This window comes from Pieris rapae, chromosome 15 (assembly GCF_905147795.1).
Source record: "Pieris rapae chromosome 15, ilPieRapa1.1, whole genome shotgun sequence".
Taxonomy (NCBI): Eukaryota; Metazoa; Arthropoda; class Insecta; order Lepidoptera; family Pieridae; genus Pieris; species Pieris rapae.
This window is the reverse complement of record NC_059523.1, coordinates 4,492,564-4,510,582: the sequence shown is the minus strand read 5'-3', so window position 1 is coordinate 4,510,582 and position 18,019 is coordinate 4,492,564. Positions and strand designations below refer to the sequence as shown.

Genomic DNA, 18,019 nt, shown 5'->3' with positions numbered 1-18,019 from the left:
CCTTGTTAAATAAACTTTCAAATTGAAAATTGTTTTTTTTTGCTATGTAAGTTTACTGTATTGAAATAAAGTCTGAACAATGTGTTCTGATTTTTATACTAAACATTAACAAACCTCCCACTAGTCAGCATCATTCGAGTTAAGAGTATATAATGATATATTTTCTTAAGAACAGGTTTTAATACATTGTACTTATTTCTTATATATATTGTACAATAGATGTCGCTTCTAAGTCAAAACTAATCTCACTAGCGTCACTCCGCTAGAGGGCGCTATAATTAGCTAATTGTTTTATTCCTTAAGAACTAAGGGGTAACGTTAGAAATAAAACAAGGGTGAAGATGTGCCATTGCTCACTCTTTATTACGCTTGTTAATTCAATATATAAAAACAAAATATAAATTATCTTGTAAAATATCACCAGTGATTGATTGTTAAACGTTGCACCGCTTTAAGCCCCCACTGAAATACTTGCATAAAAATAATCGAGCGATGCTCAGGGACAGGGGTTTGAGCGGCGCAAGCGCAGGCGTCAGTGTGACGTCGGTCGTAGCAAGAAATCATAACACAATTTTAAGAAAATTAACAAATGAGCCGCCTCCGCCATACAATTTGTTATACCTACTACATCTAAGACTGCACTTACCCTACACTTAACACTATGTACATACAATCTTTATCCAAGCGATTTAAAAAAAAGTCTTAGTACTTTTATCGTATTAATTTGAAAATTTGTTAAATGTCTTCTATCATTAAATTCACTGGATTCACTCGCACCACATTTTTTTTTTCTTCTTATTTTATAACGTTTTAGTTTTGGTTTAGGTATAACACAACAAAGAGTAACAGAATTTTTAGCCCTGCTAAATAAACTAACATAAGTTACAACTAGGTACAACCGATAATCTTGATACTTGTACGAACCACGCGCGCCACTCCGTCCCATACCCCGTTCCCCATCCGACCCGAGCACTCGCGTCACGTTTCCGTTTCCCAAAACTTACAAAAACCCTATCAAAAAGCGGGAATCGAAACGACTGTAAAAAATACTATGTATAAAGGACGCCATATTGCACAAAAGGCGCGGCGGGTTCGTATCAATTGACAAAACTGTTAAAACATTTCGATAATCTATAAAGAAATCACGTTGCATGGCTCGAGATTTTGTGTTAAATGAAAGGAGAGAAATACAAGAGGTGAGGTTTTAACACAAACAGCCAGCGTATCAGTCGCAATTCGAGATCAAATAGCGAGGCAACTGACGCCTCGCGTGACCGCGTCCATGCATGGGGCCTAGCGGACCCCGCGTGGGGCTCTTTGCGCCCCGCCCGGGGCTCACCGCTCCCCGCTTGGACCACCGATTATAACATACCATCCGTCAAGTCTAATTTAAATTACTCGTTATGTAACTAACAATGGCTTCGTACAAAATCCACCGCTTACTGGTATCACTGAAACTGTCACAGTTTCCGTCATAATTGGAAGTTTGACGAGCGATACACACATCCCGATATACTATAACAGTTTAAACACAGTATTCAAAATGAGTAAATACTTCCAAAAACTACGTAGTGTCGGCGGGTCGACCCGGCGCGCGACTAACATCTATCAGTAAGTTTGTACTTTGATCATTATTTGAGTGTAGAGGAACTAACACTGGAGCGATCTCGATTCGATACAATGATATGAAAGTCGAATAGTCAGCGGTCGTCCGTTGCACGCGACGGTCGCATTGTTTCGTGCGAACGTCGCTTACTAACACTGTGTATACGACATATAGTTTATTGCGCTAACGGATAAGTATAGACTAAATAGAGGCGGGCGATGTTTCGCACGAAACGGGCGGAATCCTGTGTCCGGCTGCCGGCGCGACGCGTCACGGCGGGCCCAGTGGGGGGTTGGTACGATCCTTGGGAAACTGTACTGATTGTGAGAGGCTCACAATTTCTGGAAAGAAAAACAAAATGCGTGACAAAATTGCAAAGATAGTAGAGTAGTATTACAGATATAAAATGTAAATCTTCTTTGGCAAGCTGGATCAGTGAAAATAATAAAATATCTGTCCAACTTTGGGGATTTCCGGGATTTTAGTCATAATGCGGGTCTAAATTATTTTAACATTTACCAGCAGTGTGCTCGAGTGTGGGGACACGCGCGGCTCACCAACAGAAGACGGAGAGTTCTCCGCCGTGCGCACCACCAACCGCGCGCCATGATCGCACGCCACCACCGCCCACTTTTAACTGAAAATTAAATTTATTTTGTTAATGTCATTGTATAACTTATCAATCATCGTCAATAACTTATGATACATTACTATATAGTAATGTATCATAAGTTATTAGAAATTTAAACAAAATTTAGAAACAGTGTAATCAAAACACTTACTATAAACGCAATTTTGTTCAGTACTTTATGTAAAAGGGTTCGTGGTTAATCACAGGCTAAAAATAGAAATGTATTAAAGTTTAGCCACGACATTTGACACTTACGATCAATTATGGTTTTATTTTACGAGCGACCAACAACATGCCAACCCCAGCTTACAATCTTGCATATAAACACATGTTTAAAATTGACTATTCACGCGTTGTTGCAATAATAATGTACTTCCAAGAACCAGTCTTTATACAAATAAATGTATGTGTATGTACTTAACATAAGAAAATCGACTTAAAATACCTACCTGTCAATATTATTCGCCTAGGTATACCTATACATGTCTCATCAGAGTTGCCAAAAACCACCTACCAATTTTATAAATCTAGACTTCTAACTTCTTCCTAAGCTGGAATTTTTCAATTCATAAGGTTAAAGACCTTATGAATTAAATCAATACAACCTTCAGTTAGCGAGATGTGAACAAAGGAACGTACATCTATGAAATATAGCACACGTACTAGAAAACTTACACAAATAATCAGTTTCCAACACAGACTTACAGATCTAACTCATAACATCCCTAATTTTAAAGTCGGATAAAAATCACCTGAATTGCAGTAGCACATAAAAAACAGTTTACATAGAATTTAATATCTGTTGTCCGTCTTGTGGTGTTTTTATTTCTCCGGTAACCAAACCAAGATAAAAACGAAATCTCTTTAAAAGCAGTTATAGTTTTTGTTATACCATTCGATGACTGTTAATTACAGTTTTAATAGACTCTAGAACTCCCCCAATGACTGTATAGAAATACAGTTATCCCCCTGATTTTCAATTAAGGGGTGACTTGACAATCGATATCAATAATGCATATTATTTTCGTAGTACAGAGAGGTGTAGAATGCGCGCGCATCACGGCCATTGAGTGGCGGGAGTCCTCATTGAGGACACCGGGCATAGGATCGCAGGACCCCATGTATGTACGGACATGTACGTGAATCGATTTTACTATGACAAAGGATTTACTATCAAAATGTCGCCGGCTACTTTCGTCTACTCTAGTTAGGAGTTGAGTTCGATATTTAACTGTCATCGAGATCTGTTTGTATTTGAGTTAATTGGTTGCGTATTTGTATATATATCTTCATAATTAAAAAGAAGGTTATACTGTTTTGTGCCCCAATTATATTAACTATTTATATTTGTTTGGTGTAAGCGCGACATACCTACAAGATTTTGGAGTTAAATTCTAGTACCTTAGGTACATATCAATACAAACAATATCTATAAATTTATTAAAAAGTCCCAAATCATAATACCTAAATAACCATTGGACACTTAACACAGGCAACTTTATAGTTAATGATTCTATACTGACAGCTTATTCTTTCGCATTTTAATAAGGTTTGAATTGTGAGCTTAAGGCATACTGCTGGTAGAGCCCGCATGTAAAGGTCACTGACCCTGAGATAAGCGTTAATTTTAATTTTGTGTTGTCAGATCAGGAAAATAGTCTCTTGAGTTATACAACTTGTTGATTTCAGACCATAATTCTATTGTTACGTTTGACGATGGCGAGGGCGTATCGATATGTAAATCTATTTAACTATACAAAGAGAAACTTTTATATATTACAATATAGCCAAGTACAGCTAATATTATTAACACTATTAAAGTGTTTTAGCAGAAACTTTATCTTCTACTAGCGACATGTCACGGTTTCGCCTTGATATTGAAAATAAATATTATTTTTGAAATAATCATTGCATTTTGAGTTTTGTTTCAAACGTTTAAATATCTTGTACCTACATTCTCTTATGTTTAGTACTAATATACATAATATGTTTTAGTAATGGTATATGCCTATACAAATATAATCAGCATAAACTCAGGTTATTTATGTATTTTATAAAGTATGTAAATATGTATAGATTATGTATTAATGGGTATTCTAATTAGTGTTCATTCATTGATGCTTTAATGCAGGGAATATTAATTGAAATGCTCCATGCTTAGAATCCATAATACGAATATTTTTTCATTCAGTATATTGAATAGACACAGGTATTATTTTAAATCTATAGCAAGAATTCGTTGTAAAAATAATAATAATTTAATGTATAACTATATAACATATTAATAGATAGTTAGTTTTCAGTTTATTTTTTAAGCTATAAGGACACCCCGTTGTTTTTCTTACGATAATGTATTGTTATTTGTTTTTGGATAAATGTAGTAAAGTGTGAATAAATAAAATTAATAATATTTACATACAAGTTTTGTACATAAAACAGTCGAACAAAGAACATAAAAAAGGCATAGAAAATTCCGCGGCTTCTCAGAACCCAGGTTCTCCAGGTTAATACAACCTCGGTTCGATTTTCAACAACAATTCAGATGACAATTAAACGCTTCAGTTTTGTTTAGAATTACACACATCGTCTAGTTACAGTCTATTTATTATAAGTGAACTAAATAAAATAATGACGCAACTTAAGAATAACAAGTCCGCATAATTGCACGCAAAAGTAATTAAAAATTAACATATAAAAATGTCGGATTGAGTGTGGGGATAGCATGTGGCATGAACGCCATGCAGTGTGGGAAAGTACGCATATGCGGACACATTGTGTGTCATCTCGGTTAATAAACGTAGCAGACATTCTCTTAGGAATGAATTATATATTTTTAAGAATTGCTGTTTTAATCCACTTATACACTTTCAGGGAAGTTAAGGCTTGGAATTTAGTAAATGGAGTTGCAGGAGATGGATGAGAGCTTATCCTGACGCATACGGAAGTCAACGTTGGGTGTGGCAGAAAAAGATTAAACTAGAATAAATTCCGTGGAAATTAGAGAGTTCATCGATCTGTGATGTAGGTTAAAAGAGGTTGAGACAAGGATACGATACGATGAGGTTTGGTCTGTTGGAACAGATGAATGAGAGTCGGTTAACTAGTAGGATATACTGATATTCTGGATTTGGTCCAGGTAAGGGACTAGGTAATGGAAAAATTAAAAGTACCCATAACCAACGAGCATGCATGACATGACATTCACGTCAGGACCGTAGCAACTGAAGATCTGTGGTCTCTGCCTACCCCTTGCGGAGGGCGTTATAATATAAATAAACAAATATTAAGGTCCAATCAAATTAAGAATTTACCGTTTATTTGCTTTAAAAATCCATTGGCGCTACGACCTCCAAGTGGATAGGGAAAAGCCTATGCCCTCTCTCCTGAGCGTCTCTAACGCGGCCTTGTAGAAACTACCCGAGTTGGTTTTAGTGGGTATTGTCCAGCCTCTGAGTAGCAGAGATTCTGGTGTGAGTTGAGACCCACATACCTCTGCTACTTTAGGGTAAATGAAAAAAGGTGAAATCCTAAAAAAACTTTTCAAAAACCGTCTAGAACTGTTACAGGCCTCTCAAAAATTAAAAAATCTCGTAAAATATTATATATTTACATGATACATTGTAATAACGATACGTTTTAGTTTTAACGAACTAATTTTGCTTTTATAAATAACGGGGCTTGTTTATTCTACAACATACATAAATGATAGCCTAACACACAAATAAAAAACTCAATAGCGCATTAGTAAGCACCAGCAAAAAGGTTTTTATGCAGGTCTTGCATTTCTGCGCTCCCGTGTTTTTATCATTATTTGCATCACTAGATGGCGTTGCACGTGCTTGGGGTAAATTGTGTGAACAAATATGATTCGCATCAGTGTTTAAATAACTGTATGCCTACTGATTTATTACTATAGAAGATTTCATTGATTCTAATAAGTAATATTTAGATTCTGGAAAGTAATATTTAGCCCAAAGGTCACCAAAATATCGATCAAAATATACCTATAGTATACAGTACCTAAGTGAGGTATACGTTAAACTGAAGGAAATTTGATCTGCAATTGAATGCATCTATGTACAGAATAAATGGTAGATACCGTACCTGTTGCATTTTGTCAAAGTCAAGCGCGGGCCTGTGTCTACGCGGCGGTGGCGGCAGCGGAGCCCGACGGCGGCGGGGAGAGCGTGGCGCACACGCGCACGGTTCACGCCGCGGTTTCAGCGCCTCTAGCGGCGGCGACGTGCGAAATCGGACAGGCGTCTCCACCTGAAACACAACGAATTCAAAGTCACACAACAGTAACATGGTTCTATCTGAAAGGTAATTTCTATATTCTGTCGTATGTGAAAAAGCAACCGTGTAAATTTTGTGTAGTTAACCGAAATTTAATGTAGTGTAATATTCTCAAAATCCGAATTTTAAGCCTACAAGAGAAACCTCAGATATGTATTTGATTTGATTTCTCTGATCATTTTCTGTTTATTTGAATGTTACCGTAGAATATCGCTCGCTAAACTTAGACACACAGTTGTGGGAATGGCAAAAGTGGATCGTCGTGTTGGTATGAAACGTAAACCTATTTATATCTGATACTACCTATAAATACCTGATTATTGTAAGGCCCCGGTAGACCCCGAAGCAGGTGTCGCGGTAGTGTTAGTGTGGACAATGAGCAGTGGAGGTTAGATGGCGAACCTTAGTGTCGTCGTCGTCGTCAGACGGCGCCCGCGGCGGCGTGTCATCGTCATAAGGGTGCGCTGGCCAGCGACGCTTTTCCGGCGCTGCACGTGCCGGCGAAGAGGCACCACGCCGCCGCGTCTCAGCACGCGTCGCCCCGCCCGCCACGCCGCTGTCACCGCTTGGTCCGCCGTTGATCACCTGTCCAAAGCCCATTGCTCCGATATGAGTGCATGCTACGACAGGGTTCGTGAGGCGAGCCGTAATTCAACTTGTATTCCGCAAAAAATATATGAATTGTGAATGCACGCGTATTCTCGAGTCGAGAGCGGAAGCCGCCGTAACGGGCCCGGCAGCGTTACAAAAAATAGTCACTCGACTCGTAATGTCTTGAATCAAAACGAGTCGTTTCGCTCCGGGCGGCATAGAGGGGAGCGGGACGACGGAAAGAAAAGAAAAGCGGTAGTTAGGAGCGGGCGGGCTGCGACGTCTTCACTGAATATTTCAGCATGTAATTGCAGAACTCGCAATTCTCGTCCATCAAAGCGTCGCGTCATTACACGGCTGAATTAATGGCCGGAGTCACCGCCCGCCCTCCGCCCCGCGCACCCTTACCGGAGAAAAAAACAACTGGAAATAGCTTGCGAAAACGCTGCGGCTGCCCGCTCATTTATTATGGATACGAGTCTACGAAAAAAACCGAGTACACTCACTGAGGGACCGGAATCTAATGGCATAAATTACTAACGACTGTATTGAATATCGACTAACCTTATCTACTAACAAACCTTTGCTTCATTTCGTGAATATGTTAAATATGGCCTATTTTAAAGTGATATAAAAGATAGATTGCGTGTTTCAGCTCCTTTCGTCTATTCATTTCCGTGGCTATACAATAGCGCAAAAGTAAAATAAGACGAGAAACTTAAACTTAAGTAATTTACAGCAAAGTTTCGTTGTGGAGTTGCGGGGGGCGCGACGGCTGTCGGGTCTCGGCCAAATTTTACGGTTCACTGGAACACAAAGAGATCATCCGACTACACTAAACCCGCTGCGCATTTTAGTTAGCTAAATATTACTCACGTCTATCTCTTGCCGGCACAAATCGGAAGAGGTTTCTAGAACGTCTTTGACATGCCGACTTAAAAAACCTGACCTAATCTGTTGGAACATTCTTCCAATGTTTAATTTTACTAAGCCCGTTAAACATAGGCCGATTATGATTATATATCAAAACCTTAGGCAGCCTGATAAGAAATCCTTTAATAGGCAGTTTCCGAGATAATGGATAAGCATAGATAAGGCAGGCACAGGATCTCCATGGTTCACAATAGACAGCCGCCCAATAAGAGTTCATTGTAGAGTCGTCAGCCAGAGTATAATCTCACACGATCCATTTCATAAGAAATATATCCACCATTGTCCGTTTATTCCTTACAATTAAAGAACAGACAAAAGAATTTCTAATTTTCCAACCGAGCGGAAGATAAACAAATGTTATGTAAGCAGCAGACGAAAAAAGGAAAACTTAACAAAACGTAGGTAGACTGTTTGTTCTCTTTTCAGTAGCACGAGGAAAATAGCTTAAACTGAAGATGGGTAGGTATTTACGTAGACATGAAAAGTGGCGTTTAACATAATTGTGCCTGCATTCTGAGTACAAATACAATGAAACCATTCAACGCGGACATATCATGTATTACGGGATTATGTTGGTGCTACTTAGCGCTGTAATAATCTAATCATAGATACAATCTTCATGTAGTCTGCAATTGTGAAATACGTCTGTAAATGTTACAATGTTAAGGTATAGATAGGCGCAATTTTGTTTCAGTTCGCCGGCACCTCTTGAAGGGACTACAATGAGGCAGAGAGGGTATGTGGTAGGGGCAGGAAGGGCGCTCCCCGGATCCACGTCACACTAGAAGCTCCCTCGTAATGATACCCTGCACCTCCGCCACTTTGATATCACAAATGACTACCTTCTAGTCTTACGCGTCAAAGTTACAACTCCGACATGATGTAATACGTGTGTTAAGTACAAGTACTGTGCTATGTTCAAATGTAATTCTACGTATTCACTTTAATGATCCCGCTATTATCCAGTAACTGCACTTTGTTAATGAAAAGCATTCATAGAAATATAAGTGTCTTCGCAACAAAACTCTAAAGTTATCTCTAAAAAACACGTTTTGTTTTCGCTTCCTTATATGTATTCGATTTTAACAGTTCAAAGATAATCGAGTAAATGCCGCAACGAATAGTAGAAAATCAATAAGATTTCAAACGCAGATGGGTCTAAAACAATCGACTAATAAACTATTTTGATTTGGCTGTGGGAGAGGAATGCCAAGGAGTATCTATAAAAGCAGGTGGCGCGGCGTGAGAACTCTGCATGTCTTTCTTTTGTTTAACTAATTTTTGCCAGACTGAGGCCGGGAGGGCGTTCACCCTGATATTTTTATTTTACGTAATATTAGCTCTATTCGGAATCAATTATTCTCTTCGAATATTAAGTAATCCAGTCGCTATCCCGATTTCTTCATAAACAAATTAATCTCGGTTTTTATCTGTTTGCTTTAATTAGATTAAATAGAATTTTAAGTCCTTGCCTTTGCTTTGTGCCAATTAAAAGATAACCCGTCAAATATAACTGATAATTCTGTTCGTTTATAAATTCCGTTGTTTAACTGTTCTAAGATGTTTTGTAATTTACTAGATGCATAGCTTGCAAACAATGGGTCTTTAAAAAGCAATTCGTATACAGAGATCCGAGATTCGAAATGGCAACACTAATGTTAATATCGGTCGAATTCGGCAAATGTGAATAGATATGTCCTTTTGGTGAATGGAGGGTTTTCGGAAGCGGTACTTTTGAATGTCATAATGGTTCCCTTGACGTGGGGAGGTTACGATTGCTGTGACAGCATCCCGGGTGGAAGGGGGGGTTTAATTTAGTTGCGGTGTGTCGTACAGAATTAATGTGGCATGTGAGGAGGCGGTCGCTTGGCAAGGTATAACTAACTTAGCTCTGCTGTGAATTAGATACGGTCGTATAGGAAACTTCGTTATCGAATTGTATTCATATTTTTCATATGGAAATTGATAGCTTTGTAGCAAGAGTTTATCACGTATCACCCAACCTACTTTTGTAAACTATTCAAACATTGAACTGAGCTACATGATAAAATCATAAAAAGCAGTAACCTTTGTGATTCAAAGAAAAATGCTTAAGAATGAAGATGTAATGTTAGATTGCGTTAGGTGGCTGCGGGACGCAGTGCCAATATGTTGAAAGCTCTTGTTAAAGCTTAGCGAACATCAAAGACGCGAGAGTTGTTTGTTGTTCAACCTAGTCTAGGTCTAGGAATTTTAACTAAGTTATATTAAAGTAAGTTTTTAAAAATTAAGCCGTAGAAACTTCGGTATACTAAAACAAAACAATTTTAGATGCTATCGACAGAAAACATATCCATTCAATGTTAGGTATTAGAATTGTCATTACTAAAAACGTCAAAATAAGTGCGCGTGATCGCTTTAAATGTTAGATCAAGGTTAACTCAATGTGAAGGTTACTACAGTCTTAATATTACTAATTATATTTTACGGCCGGCTCATTAGTTTTTATTGGATGTAAATTAAGAATTAGTTGATTTATACAGTACAGTCACAGTTAGTGGAAGATGAATAGTGAGAGAAAAAACATCCCGGGTATTTCCAGACCCTATTTGATCCATGCTTTTTAGATCTGCTGAACGTATAGGCTCAAATCACTGACAACTACTTCCAATTACCGTGCCCCTTAAAGAAACCAGTTCATAAAACTATTAGCTTTTACATTCTACATTTTGTTCATGTTAGAGGTTCTGGAAGACGGGGTTCGTGTAAAAGCGGATCTATGATGGAATAATAATAATAATAATTATTATTATTAATTAGGGAATATTCCAGAATAAACTATTATGCAATGAGCAGCATAATAAATAAATAAAATACGTTTATTTTGGAATATAAGATCATCATGGTATCACTTATTCCACGTCATTAAATTCAAGCCTGTTAGCAACCCAAAGAAGATCACATCGGCAAAGAAGACAAAGGGTGTTGCCCGAGAGAAAAAGCCGGCGTAAAAAAACTCTCGGTACTCTTTTAAAAAAAAAGCAAATAATCAACAATTCTACAATATTTAAAAACAAATGTAGCAAATAAATTAGAAGTAGCAAAAATTGACACAGACTACTAGACATCACAGTATGAGTGTACACTATAATTGAAAAATATTTGATGAAATCATTTGGTCGGAAAAAGCCTAATTTAAAAAATCCTTCTCTAGCATAAATTAAGAAAAGCCAAAAAAAAAAAATTTAAGGATTTAATTTACCTCTAATTCTTCTTCTGAGGAGTGATGGTCATATAGCTGGTCCGGTTCGGGCGCAACGAGTGGCCGAGGTGGAACAGGAGCGCAAGCGCACGCCTCTCCGCCCATGCCTATAATATTTATTTATTTATTAACACTTCGTTGCATTACATAAAAGGAAAATATTAAACATAATTTAATGACAAGCAACTCGCGGCCTTATCGCTTTAGAGCGATTTCTTCCAGACAACCACTGTGAGTAAAGGAAAAAACCACTATGAGTATAATAGATAAGGTAGGCAAGAAGTGCAAAAATAGAAAAGGGAAAACAAAAAAAAAACATACTTAACAGAAACAAAAAGAAATAAAAATAAACTAAACTGATACAAGTTACATAAAACAAAACAATAAGTAAACAGTGCACATGAATCATGACAATCTAATTTAAGATTTAAGATAATAATAAATTAACAGTTCAAAACGTGGGTATAAAGAAGTTCCACAGACATTATATTGTTGATGCAATATATAGACGTGCGTGAAGTCCCCAGAGGCGGTCCAGATATATTTCTGCTTTTGTCAAAAAATATTGTTTACCCTCTAGAATAGGCAAGCAGCTAAAATAATCATTGTCCTGGCTTCGAAACCAAGTTGAACGCAAGATATACAAAACTGTTACCCACCAAGTATTGGAAGGTAAGCTAAATAGACCCTTGAAATTTACGAAAGTCACAATTATTTAGTATGTAATAATTGTACATATATTTACTGAAAGCATAATAGAATCAGATAGCAATATATGGCTCCTTTGTATTCAGACTGGCTACACTATTGTCTCAACGGAGCCATTAAGGCGACCTGTGGGCACCTCTAAAAATGTCAATACATTGCATAAGTCGCCACATATTACACTCCTAGTTCAGTGAACGATTTAGTATGAAAATGATTGTTAGTATACATTCAAACTGTATAGTTTGTACCTACATTACACTATTTCCTACATATGAAAGTTTTTTTTGTAAAATGTTAATAATTCGATTTAAATAGTTTGATTTTCATCTACATATTATGTGAAGGTATAAATATAGATTTTATTATATATATCTATATATTTATATATAGATTTTAAAACATTCGTAGTTTAGTAGTAAATTAAATATTCCACAGAAGGAAAACATTTCTATGAAATAAAGCTTTAATTTTAACGTTAATTTAAAAAAAACATCCACATATTTGTATCATAGAAGAAAACCTTAGAAAAATAGATTGTCGAATAATGCGAGCTTTATGTTTTCGTTCGGATATATTATGTAGATAACAATAATTTCCCTCAAAAAAAGAATGACATTTATTTATTCACATTAATAAAGTTGTAACTTATTATTATTATTAGATAAAATTACACTAGAAATCTTCGGAATATTATTACCAAATCATAGTTTAATTCAAGAATCTTTTTTTATATCATCAGTTTCTAAGAGCTCTCTCTTAGGATATAAAAATAAAACGAATCAAAAGCTTGGAGCCGATGCAAAGATAAGTCATGAATAAAGCTCTTGTATGTATAAAAAAAAAGAGTCTTATGTATTAACGGTTTGATTTTATAGAAAAACTATACAGCAAAAATATTTCCAAATGCTTTTAAATGAGCGAAATGCTTTAGTGGAGACTTTCAAGAAAACAAATGTAAAACAACTAAAAAAAAAATCCCCCACCGAGAGACATGCATAAAATTGCATAATTATAAAGTACAAGTTATGCCTGACAACAAAAGAGCAAAGTACAAAATTAGTCAAACGCTGAGCTAAGCATCGCTACGGGAGGGCGCCGTGTGCAACGGAACATTATTACGAACCTTCTGGCACTCGCACTTGCTGAGCGATTATTGTTGACAAACGAGGTTTTATCATTAATCAGTTAATTGATGTATGTAAAATGAACAGATACTCATTAAACTAATCATTTCACTATTAAGCTATCTTGAAACGTTATATGTATTTATTTAATTTTGTGACGCAGACACTCAGCAGAGGTGGAATGATGGGTCGTTGTGGGTACGACATGATGCTAATCTTAGGCTAAAAATAGCTTATAGCAAGCTGTCGGTATCAGTCGGCACCTATATGGTGATATATTTATATGTACAAACTTAAAATTAAACTTTTGGTAATAAATACCATACCCCAAATAGCTGCAATCGCGCGATCAGATACCGGTTGCTATTCGTAATAACCCTACCGAGTGCAGTGTGCGGGGCGGGGTTGAAATGCGCGGGGGATGGGGTGCAAGCCAACGGGGGGAGGGGGTGGACTTGAACTTGCATACAGCAGACCGCGCGGCGCCAAACCACGCGCCAGACAACGTTGTTATCAAATATCAGGGCAATTTTTGAAATTCACTATCGAGAGTCGACTCCCTTTTCAAATGCACCAATAAATGTTTAAGATCGGGAAGATTCATTATATTTTAGCGTCTTTCTATGTCAAAATGTATGTATTCTTGATATCTGATCTCTTTCGATCAATTCATTAAATAATTTGTCGTGTTTTTCTATGGTTTACGAGCCAAGCCACTTTAATTCAAGTGTGTAGTTGTGTGTCCTTATAAGAAAATGAAGATTTTTTATTAACTTTCCTTATGTTAATTATTAGTATATTGCTTTAAATGTTCCCAAATGCGTCACTTTATATATGAAGTCGCAGAAATCTCAAATGCTACACATTTTGCAAATGTTTGTATGATTATTTATTTACACGTTATGAGTTAGGAGTCTTTTTCAATTTCAATATTTTTTTTATTTAGACAATCTTTATGCTGCATGTAATAGACCCATGGAAGTCCAGTGAGAAGGTCACCAGTCTCCTTGGATAGCAAATGGTCAGCATTATAGAGATGACTACAAAGTAATAAACAAAATATAATTAAATAATAGTGGTGTATGAATCGTGGGTGTGTGCGCATGTATAAGGGTGTTTGAATTAAATGTGTGTGAAAGAGTAGTTTGATTTCAACCCAAAACCTCAAAGTGATTTAATAAACTATGGTTCAAATACGTATTAACGTATGAACATCTATTCATCATTCAATATCTTCATATTCCCAAGCAGGCCCTTGATTGGAACCTGCAAGGAAAGCGAAAGCGTAGCCGTCCCAAGCAAACCCAGCGCCGTACAGTCGCAGACGAGGCAAAGAGAGTCGGTAGGACTTGGAGCGAGGTGAAATACGAGGCTCAAGACCAAACGCGATGGAGACTCACTGTGGACGCCCTCTGCCCCACCTCGGGGTAATAGGACATTAACTTAAACAATACGTGTTATAGGTATAAAGAACCTTCTTCATGAGATTTGTACTGTGCCCTGTTAAAACCGGACCTATAATTACTTCAATATACTTCGATATCACTTCAAGTTTTCAAACATTTGTTGACAAACATACGAAATGTATGTGCTTATAAACCTAAAATAGATTCATAACACCAAAATATAAACTCCAACAACGTCACCGTTTTGCCGTTAACGCCACAACTGCGCGTTTTTCAAGGCAGTTTTTGCCGTGCACCACCACTTTGTGGAACCAGCTGCCCACTGAAGTAATGCTGAACCAATTCGACTTAGGGTCCTTCAAGAAAAGAGCGTACAAATTCTTAAAAGGCCGGCAACGCACTCACGAGCCCTCTAGCATCGAGAGTGTCCATGGGCGGCGGTATCACTTAATATCAGGTGAGCCTCCTGCCCGTTAAAAAAAAAACACATACAAAACGTTTTTTGGACGTTGAACTTTAAAAAACAACAATTTATGCATTACTTTTGGCACCTAGTAAATCAATTAACTTAAACTATAATTCATAAGGCGTGATCACAACTTCGCTCTTGGCACAGAACTGTTTTAAAACTACTGACTCATAAGTTAAGAGCACTAAGAGAATCCAACCAGCGTGTAATAAAGATAAGTAATTGACTCAAATGAAATGAAATGGGAAAAACAAATCTAGCGACGAGCTCGAGTGTGTTCCAATATGAAACAATTTCTGATAGTTCTACGCTATGGCAAATTTCTTTAAGATTCACCAAATTCAGTGTACGCGCTTTTGGTATGCTCTTATAATGATGAACGTATCAATCGTATCGAACGCAGACATGAAATAAGTGTGTATTAAATCTGTGGTAAAACATAAAATATATACATAACACTATTACCACACTGGTTCAACAGCGACATCTCACAATAAAATCTTGTATGTAAAAGTTGTTTTCAAACTCTATTTTATTTATTAATTCTTTTTACAGTTTATTGACAACACACAACTTTTTTGAGATAATATTTACAATGTTATAAATAAAAAATATAGCCCAAACGGATTACACGACATATACGAAGAATTACGAGTAATACAAAAGCATGTACTAAGAGATTTACAAATAATTTATTGGTTGAGGTGTGGTGTGTGGGTTGAATGTGAAAGAGTGTTAAAATCCATTCAATTTGCTTATATGCTTCGAAAAGACGCGTTGATTTTTTAAAGTAGAAACCTAAACAAATATTGGCTACACAAAATAAAATATATTCATGTAATCTGACAGTTGACCGATTAATATTATATTTAAAATTCTTTTCAATAATTTTCCCATACTTGCGCCATAGTATTTTTGTTCAATGGAGATGCAACCTTAATTATAAGAGATGACGTCACAAATACCGTTAATGAAACTGCAAACTAAGTTAAAATTAAGAATAAATATATTATATTTAGGAGTAAGCTTCCAGTTTACCTTGACAACAGCTCTGTTAAAATTATCTGAATCGCTTGTGAATTATTGAACAAGTTCACTTGTTGTTATTATAGTCACACTAAAAACAGCTTTAATCCAATGCAATAAAGAGGAAATTAGTGTCAAATATTCATGAGAAGTATTGTTATCGCAGTAAAGTCGGAGATCAAAATTCTATGGATGACGAGAGCGAGTCACGAAGCCGAGATACCTTTTCATACTGTTTTTTTTTACGTACGTTGGTTATAGAACGAGTTCAAAATGCTTGTTAGAAAGTTCGCTTTACTATTGAGTTTGAATAAGATAAATCAGTGGCGCTACAACCTCTTTAGGTCCTGGCCTCAGATTTTGAATCTGTTTCATGATCAGTTTTAAATCTATATGCAAGTAGGTGATCAGCCTCCAGTGCCTGACACACGTCGTCGACTTTTTGGATCTAAGACATGTCGGTTTCCTCACGTTGTTTTCCTTCACCGTTCGAGCAAATGTTAAATACGCACATAGAAAGAAAGTCCATTGGTGCACAGCCTGGGATCGAACTTACGACTTCAGGTATGAGAGTCGCACGCTGTAGCCACTAAGCCAACACTGCTCATTTTGAATACTAGAGTTCATAAACCTATCACATACAAAGATAACGCCTTAATAACAAATAATTTATTCATCAAGCCTCTTAATCTCTCTATCCAGATACCCTTAATAGTGGGCAGAGGAGATCACCTAATGTATCCTGATGTATTGGTTAAGTTTATAAAACATGTACAATACACCAAATCGTACACGATACTAAATATAGATGTTTAAATACTTTGAAATAGTATATACACGTATAGTAACGCGTACAGAGTACACATTGTATTGCGCGTGGGCAGACTTGATCCTGCACACACGTTCTTATGTACATAGTACATTTAACACACATGTGTAAGCTCGGGCATGCGTTAGTCATTATGTATATCGACGAATTATACTTTATACTCAGACCGGTTCGTAAGTGTTATATGGAAATAATAATTATTTTTTCAGATACTTTTTGTTAGGCAAAGGAGGTACTTTTCTTGATGCATCCTAAGGCGAATTATTCAATAATTCATTAGTTTTTTTTTTTATTTAATATTTATGATAAGCAGTAAAGAAATTGTCATACAATGTAATATCTAGGGATAATATAGTCTATACTGTATTAGTAGTACCACTTTTTCTACCGTGAACTAGTAGCAAATGATTTTACGATGACTCTATTCTCGATTGTATGCTTGCAGACGTCCATTAAATAATCTTTGAATATCCAAACAGTGCAACTAAACGAAGTTAGATGCCTTATGAGTTAACTTTTTTCTTTAAATGCGAAAGAAAAACATATCGATACGTAAGAGGATGTATGAGTAAAATGACCATTTATTCTTTGACTCAAAACGGGACATTGGTTTAATTTAGGTCAAATAATAAGTAGTTTAAAGTTATTTATTTAGTAAGCTTACATAATAAGAATCCCAAAACATAGGTACACAAAATACAAAACAAATTTATTTTAATTTGACTCAAATTTTGAAAACGGGGCAATTTTGCGTCCCACAGTTTATTTCGGGGACAATCGGACTTGTAATTGGAAAAAGGGACAGTCCCATACAAAACGGGAAGTCGTAACGTTAATATGTATGAGTCATATAATTGTTTATTAGTCTACCAAAGACAAAGTTAATTACAGACAAATGAGTTCGACATATTTAAGACAAGATGGCTGAATGTAAGGTTTTGTTCTCAAATACCATTTGTTTAGTTTAAGTAATGTGTATGTTAGTCTAAGTATTGTTTGTATAAATAAAAAAAAATGTGAGTTAGTTGAAATCGGTGGTAACGTTAACTTGACTTTTAACTTTTACTAGTAAAACTGTCTTAACATTCAAAAATCTTTTTGTTGACTATACTTCGTAAAACCAGTAGTATTTTGTTGAGAGGAGAAAAATAAGAATCTT

The 18,019-nt window shown here is 36.4% G+C and overlaps 1 protein-coding gene across 1 annotated transcript in view; it reads right to left on the bottom strand.

Annotated features, from left to right (window-relative positions):
* Positions 1–336: 336 nt before the first annotated feature.
* Positions 337–18,019, bottom strand: part of LOC111002433 — a 42,010-nt gene continuing 24,327 nt past the window's right edge. Inside the window, exons 4-8 of the mRNA XM_022272591.2 lie at positions 11,299–11,405; positions 6,936–7,118; positions 6,342–6,506; positions 2,126–2,243; positions 337–1,947 (exon numbers count right to left, since the gene is read on the bottom strand). Of these exons, the coding sequence (XP_022128283.1) occupies positions 2,160–2,243; positions 6,342–6,506; positions 6,936–7,118; positions 11,299–11,405 (539 nt within the window). The 3' untranslated portion in view covers positions 337–1,947; positions 2,126–2,159. The remainder of the gene's footprint in view (positions 1,948–2,125; positions 2,244–6,341; positions 6,507–6,935; positions 7,119–11,298; positions 11,406–18,019) is intronic.